The following is a 7,529-nucleotide window of genomic DNA, read 5'->3' on the forward strand; positions in this document are numbered from 1 at the left end:
GGGGCCACTGCACTCCAGCCTAGGCGACAGAGCAAGACTCTGTCTCAAAAAAAAAAAAAACCATCATTCACTCATATTCTTTGGTGAGAATAGGGCCAATTGCCATGGGTTGGGCAATAAATGAGAAGGAAATGGAGGCAGTAAGTATAAACTGCTTTCAAGAAGAAAAGATTAGTTTAGTTTTTGTTATTGTTGTTTTGTTTTTAAAGTCTAGGGACTGAAGGCCAGGCGCAGTGGTTCACGCCTTTAATTCTAGCACTTTAGGAGGCTAGGGTGGGTGGATCACCTGAGATCAGGGGTTCAAGACCAGCCTGGCCAACATGGTGAAACCCCATCTCTACTAAAAATACAAAAATTAGCCGGTTGTGGTGGCAGGCGCCTGTAATCTCAGCTGCTCAGGAGGCTGAGGCAGGAGAATTGCTTGAACCCAGGAGGCGGAGGTTGCAGCGAGCCGAGATCACGCAACTTTACTCCAGCCTGGGTGAAAGAGCAAGACTCTGTCTCAAATAAATAAATAAATAAATAAATAAAGTCTAGGAACTGAGTCTCAAGTGAAAAAACCAGGAAGAGGAAGTAACACAGGACAATAGGGAAAACTGCTTCATCAATGTCCTAGAGGACAAACAGATAAATTAGATTGAGAGCCACATTGAAGGTCAGCCTCGGACAACCCACACTAAAATAAAAATATATGTTGGGATATAAATGCAGTCATGCCTTATTTTTCTTCATTATTTGGGAAGAGTTCTACATAACTGAATTTTCCAGACACTTGAGCAGTTTTTTAAAAATTTAAGCTATTTTATTTAAACTGTTCACCACTGTATCATACAGTTCTCTGCCTCTTAAACAGAGTGTGCTTTCCTGGACAACTTAAGGTCATTAAGACTATGATTATTGTTCTAGGAAGTAATATACCTGAGTCTACGTGTTAATTTTTCAAATCTTCCTTGAATGCCCTACATTGTCAGTTGCCATTCCTCTGCTACATTTCCCCTAATAACCTTTCTCATTGGTGTTTCCAACAGATTCTAGCATGAAAATTATATGGCCAGGCGCAGTTGCTCAAACCTATAATCCCAGCACTTTGGGAGGCTGAGACGGGAGAATCGCTTCAGTCCAGGTGTTCAAAACCAGCCTGGGCAATATGGTGAGACCTCATCTCACCATATTTATTTTAAAAAATAAAAAATTATACAACCATTAAATAATGCCCTAAAGGCCAGGTGTGGTGGCTCACACCCTAAGCCCAACACTTTGGGAAGCCAAGAGGGGCAGAGACCCATTGAGGCCAGGAATTCAAAATCAGCCTGACCAACATGGCGAAACCTCATCTCTACTAAAAATACAAAAATGAGGCCGGGCGCGGTGGCTCAAGCCTGTAATCCCAGCACTTTGGGAGGCCGAGACGGGCGGATCACGAGGTCAGGAGATCGAGACCATCCTGGCTAACACGGTGAAACCCCGTCTCTACTAAAAATACAAAAAAACTAGCCGGGCGAGATGGCGGGCGCCTGTAGTCCCAGCTACTCCGGAGGCTGAGGCAGGAGAATGGCGGAAACCCAGGAGGCGGAGCTTGCAGTGAGCTGAGATCAGGCCACTGCACTCCAGCCCGGGCGGCAGAGCAAGACTCCCTCTCAAAATAAATAAATAAATAAATAAATAAATAATAAAAAATAAAAATACAAAAATTAGATGGGCATGGTGGCAAGCACCTATAATCCCAGCTACTTGGGAGGCTGAGGCAGAGAATCGCTTGAACCTGGGAGGTGGATGTTGCAATAAGCCAAGAATAGTGCAGTGGCACTCCAGCCTGGGTGACAGAGACTCTGTCTCAAAATAATAACAATAACAATAATAATAATGATGCCCTAAGTAAGGGATTAAGGAATAATGGGTGTCTAGATGAAAGTATATTACTAAAGTGCATGGCTTTACGACAACTCTCCCCACTGCTAAGAAGTCTGTTTCACTTTTCAATTTAATTGAGGCTGGGTTTCAGAGTTTGAATATCAGAAGACTGACCTCTGACTACTAGGAATTTTACTTTATCTTGTTTCCTTAAGTGCTATCAAAATATACCTGCCAAATAATCGATAATCTTATATGATCAGTCTGCAACCTCTGCCTCCTGGGCTCAAGTGATTCTCCTGTCTCAGCATCTCAAGTAGCTGGGATTTACAGGCACGCACCACCATGCCTGGTTAATTTTTGTATTTTGGGGTCTCTCAAGCTCTCTTCAGACCCAAGCGTGAATGCCAGGGCCGCAGCCACCGTCCCACCCACAGCCTCATGGCGGGTCAGGACGAAGTGCCACAGACAGGGGACCTGCGGCCCCTGTCATGGGTCACACACACACACAAAAGATCATGCTGATTCCAAAAGTGAGCCTAGACATCTCAAAGTAACTGAATATATCTTCTTATCCTACAGTCACTTACCAAAAAAAGTTATCTTCTGGCCAGGTGCGGTGGCTCAAGCCTGTAATCCTGGCACTTTGGGAAGCAGAGGAGGGCTGATCACTTGAGATCAGGAGTTATACAGACCAGCCTGGCCAACATGGTGAAACCCCATCTCTACTAAAAATACAAAAATTAGCCAGGTGTGATGGCACACGCCTGTAATTCCAGCTACTCGGGAGGCTGAGACCCGAGAATCACTTGAACCCGGGAGGTGGACGTGGTAGTGAGCCGAGATTGCGCCACCACACTCCAGCCTGGGTGACAGAGCCAGACTCTGTCTCAAAAAAAAAAAAGTTATAATCTTCTACACTTCTGTATATTAATATAGTCATACATATCTCATACATATGAATATTATTCATGATAAATGTATATCCCTCACAAAATCTTGGCTTTAACCCCTTCCAAGTCTCACAAAAATTTCACAAGCACAAATAAGCACAAAGGCTAAAAAGGACTACTACAGTGAGGCACACAGGAGTCAATCAGAACTTAAGGATTCATCCCTTTAGTTCCAATACGATGGGATGTACTGGTTTGTTTCATTCATTCTTAAGGTTCTGGATAGTTCTTTCTCCCTACACTTCATGTACTAAAAAACAAAAACAAAACTTGTTGCCTCTCCAGGACTCTCCTCCTGTTCCTTAAGTTGCTCATTCATATTAGTGAAAATTAACAAATGCAGACTTTCTCATCAACACAGAGAGCACTGAAGTGGCCTGAGCAATGCAAACTGAACATCTCCAGGCTCAGATTTAGTTTATCAGAGGCATTAGGATGTCTACCTTTGTCCTTGTATTCAAATTATTTATGTACATTCTCCTTTCCAAGTCACAAATACCTTCAGGGCAAGAATCTTTTCTGATTCAGTTACTCCAATCTCTGGACAAGCAAGTTCTGAGCACCAGTAATTGCTAGCCTCTCAAAGCTGAGTTAAACAGTTCCTGCCCTCGCAGTCTATCAGAGAGAAAGCTGGCTTGTAAATAAATTGCAACACAGCCAAAAGGAGAAGTGAGTACAGAATTAAATCAGAGGAAGCATTAACTCTCTGATTGTACAGGAAGTTCAGGGATACATTTCTGTATTCCTCAAAACGCCTTCCATAAAGACCTGTTGAATGAACAAATGAATGGATTAAATCTTTTAGGCGAGGTCCCAGATCCAAACGAGATGTATCAGTTGCTTCTGGAAGCCAGTCAAAAAACTTTATCTTTCAACAACTGCGGGATGCAGCCGCCGGCATACTCACCCCTACCTCCATCTCAGGAAATAATTTTGGAGAAAGGACCATACCTGTACTGCCAGCCTTTTGCACTGCCACCGCGGCTGCTGCTGCTGCTGCTGCTGCTACTGATTCCACCTCCACAGCTGCTGTTCTTGTTGTTCGGGGTCACCGCTGTGGCCAGGCCCTCCAGCTTTCCTTCGCTCTCCGAGATTTTCATGGTGGACACTAGTTCACCCCCCTGCATCTTAACGCCAAAGTCCACTTGCCCCTCTTGAGCGGGAGAGAACAATTCTGTAGTTCTGCAGGTGACTTTTTTTTTTAAGATTTTATCTGAATATGATCCCGGTTGCTAAATCACACGGCGGCTGGGGCGGGACTGTCAAATGGTCCAAAAAAGGAAGATACACATTACCACAGAAGTTACACTTTTAAGAGGGCAGGGGAAGCAACGAGGACAGATATCCTTCACATGTATCTCTCTCCTTTTCGGCAAAAGCTAGGAGGAAAAAGCATCCGGCGAGAGGACTTAAGTGACATACTCGAAAGAGAAGGAGCCTGGGGAGATTGCAGATTCTGTAGCCAAGACGGCCGGGAAAAGGACGAAGCGCCACGGGCAGTCCCCCGCGGCCTAACCTCGGGGCTGACCCGCCGCGCTCCTTCTTCTCCTCCGCCGGTCCTCAGGCAGTGGGTCCAGTCAAGCCCGCTCGGCAGTTCCCGCCGCAGCCCCCGAAACACAGCCTGGGCCGGCGCGCGCAGCCCCGGAGGAGGGTCAGGGAAGGAGGCCGCCGGGGGCGGGACGCCGGCTCCCGGGGCCGCCTCTCCCAGGGCCAGAGGCGAGCCACTCGGGGCAACTTCCTCCTTTGCCCCTGGCCCGGGCCCTCGACTGGGTTCCCGGGAGCCGGTGAGCCTCTCGCGCGCTCTCCAGCCCCAAGCGTGAATGCCAGGGCCGCGGCCGCCGCCCCACCCACAGCCCCACAGCGGGTCAGCCACCCGCCTGCTCCCTTCCCGCCTTCCCTTCCGGAGTAGCGTGAGCTCACTTCCCTCATAGCCGAAGCCTCTGGCGCCATCTTGGGTCAGGGCGGCTGGTCCCTGAAGGGGGCGGAGCCTCCGGGGCTGGTAACTGGGCGACGAGTAAGGAAGGGAGAGGGAGAAGGGCGTAGAGGAAGGAGGAACCCGGACGGTGAAGGAGGAAGAAACAAAGGAGCCAGCGGACCTAGAGAGTTCCCTTCTTGTGTGCGACTGCCTGTCTTCCTAACCACGTCCTAGCCTTCCATTTGAGGGGCCGTTCCAGGCATTTTAGAAAGAAAGCTTACAAAAATAAGAAAGTACAAGAACGAAGCAAACATCTGTACGTTTTAGTCACTTGGGGGTGGGGGAGTGGGGGCGCAAGCATGACATTGGAGTAAAGCTAATCAGTATTATAAATGAAAAAGAAGCTGTTGGCTGGGCGAGGTGGCTCACGCCTGTAATCCCAGCACTTTGGGAGGCCGAGGCGGGCAGATCACGAGGTTAGGAGATGGAGACCATCCTGGCTAACACGGTGAAACCCCGTCTCCAGTAAAAAATAAAAATAAAAAAAAATTAGCCAGGCGTGGTGGCAGGCGCCTGTAGTCCCAGCTACTCGGGAGGCTGAGGCGGGAGAATGGTGTAAACCCAGGAGGCGGAGCTTGCAGTGAGCAGAGATTGCACCACTGCACTCCAGCCTGGGCGACAGAGCGAGAATCCGTCTCAAAAAAAGAAGCTGTCATGGAAATTAGAGAGCTCAGAACAGAGCTAGGTACTCTTCGGGACCGCAGAGTAATCTTTCACCTTGTTGAGGCCTTGGTTTTGGATTTGTAAAACAACAGTGCTTGGGTAGATTTCGAAAGTCTCTCCTAATTGTTAATTTTAGTTTATAATAACATGACTTGAGGCTGGGCATAGTGGCTCACACCTGTAATCCCAGCACTTTGGGAGGCCGAGGCGGGCGGATCACTTGAGGTCAGGAGTTTGAGACCAGCCTGGCCAACATGGTGAAACCCCTTCTCAACTAAAAATACAAAAATTAACCGGCCATGGTAGTGCATACCTGTAATCCCAGCTACTTGAGAGGCTGAGACAGGAGAATCACTTGAGCCTGGGAGGCAGAGGTTGCAGTGAGCCGAGATCCCGCCACTGCACTCCAGGCTGGACAACTACAGCGAGACTCAGTCTCAAAGAAAGAAAGAAAGAAAGAAATAATAAAAAAAAAAATGAAAACTACCATACAATCCAGTGATCCCACTACTGAGTATCCGAAGGGAAAGAAATCAGCATATCAAAAGGATACCTGCGCTTACATGTTTACTGGAGTACTATCACAGTATCATAAATATGGAACCAGCCTGTGTCCGTCAACAGATGAATGGGTAAAGAATATATGGTATGTAGGTGGGGCACGGGTGGTTCACGGCTGTAATCCCAGCACTTTGGGAGGCCGAGGCAGGTGGATCATCTGAGGTCAGGAGTTTGAGACCAGCCTGGCCAACAGGGCGAGACCCCATCTCTACTAAAAATACAAAAATTAGCTGGGCGTGGTGGCACACACCTGTAATCCCAGCTACTCTGGAGGCTGAGGCAGGAGAATTGCTTGAACCTGGGAGGCGGAGGTTGCAGTAAGCTTAAATCGTGCCACTCCAGCCTGGGCAACAGAGCGAGACTCCATCTCAAAAAAAAAAAAAAAAAATACAAAAAATGGAAAGCCAGGTGTGCTTGTGCACACCTGTAGTCCCAGCTACTTGGGAAGCTGAGATGGGAGAAATCACTTATGCCCAGGAATTGAGGGTAGCCTGGGCAACATAGAAGACCTGTCTCTTCAAATAAGTACATAAATAAATATAAAAGTGGAAAAAAGCTTATGGGACAAAAATATGTAAAAGAAAGAAAAGCATGATTCTAAGTGAAAGATGCAAGATGCAAAAAAGTCACATACTGTATGTATCCATTTATGTGAAATGTCCAGAACAAGCAAATCCACCTGTATAGAAAGTAGATGACTGGTTGCTAGGGGTAGGAGAAAGGAGGAATGGGAAATTACTGCTAATGAGTATGGGGTTTTCTGGGGGTGGGGGTAATAAAAATGTTCTAAAATTAGATAATAGTGATGATTGTACAATCTTGTAAGTATACGAAAACTCACTTGATTTTATACTTTAAATGGGTGGATTTATGGTGGATGAATTATATTGTAATAACGCTATTTTTTAAAAAACAAATTCTCTGGCTGCCACATGGAGAATTAATTTTAGTGGGAGAAAAAGAGGAAGCAGGGAGACTAGTTAGGAGACTATTATAGGGAATGAGGGCAGAAATGATAGCGGCTTGGACTAGAGTGGTGGCAGTGGTAACAGAAGTAAATGGATCCAATCTGTGTCTAGGATGAGGCTACAGTACTGCAAATGGACTGGAGTTGCAATAGTGAAACCACCTTTGCAAAATTATAACTAAGGAAATGACAGTGAAAGAAATCAGACCTAACTGACTCCATCTTGCTTCTAGCCTTTAAACTGTCCTTGTTCATTCCTGGACGTACACCAAACTAACTTTAGGAAGGAATTCAGTTCATGGTTTGACTCTGAAACAAAATTGGTAATAGCCCTTTCCCGAAAACACCCCCCTTTTGCCTGGGGACCAGTCTGCCTTTGCAGGTCTAATAAATTAGCTACAAAATTAGAAATTACTGGCCGGGTGTGGTGGCTCATGCCTGTAATCCCCAGCACTTTGGGAGGCCGAGGCGAGTGGATCACCTGAGGTCGAAAGTTCGAGACCAGCCTGACCAACATGGTGAAACCCCATCTCTACTAAAATACAAAATTAGCCAGGCC

The 7,529-nt window shown here is 46.7% G+C and overlaps 1 protein-coding gene across 1 annotated transcript in view; it reads right to left on the reverse strand.

Moving 5' to 3' along the window:
- Positions 1 to 4,626, reverse strand: part of OSBPL11 (oxysterol binding protein like 11) — a 72,891-nt gene extending 68,265 nt beyond the window's left edge. Inside the window, exon 1 of the mRNA XM_023215242.3 lies at positions 3,756 to 4,626. Within this exon, the coding sequence (XP_023071010.1) occupies positions 3,756 to 3,931 (176 nt within the window). The 5' untranslated portion in view covers positions 3,932 to 4,626. The remainder of the gene's footprint in view (positions 1 to 3,755) is intronic.
- Positions 4,627 to 7,529: the final 2,903 nt, after the last annotated feature.

This window comes from Piliocolobus tephrosceles, chromosome 2 (assembly GCF_002776525.5).
Source record: "Piliocolobus tephrosceles isolate RC106 chromosome 2, ASM277652v3, whole genome shotgun sequence".
Classification (NCBI taxonomy): Eukaryota; Metazoa; Chordata; class Mammalia; order Primates; family Cercopithecidae; genus Piliocolobus; species Piliocolobus tephrosceles.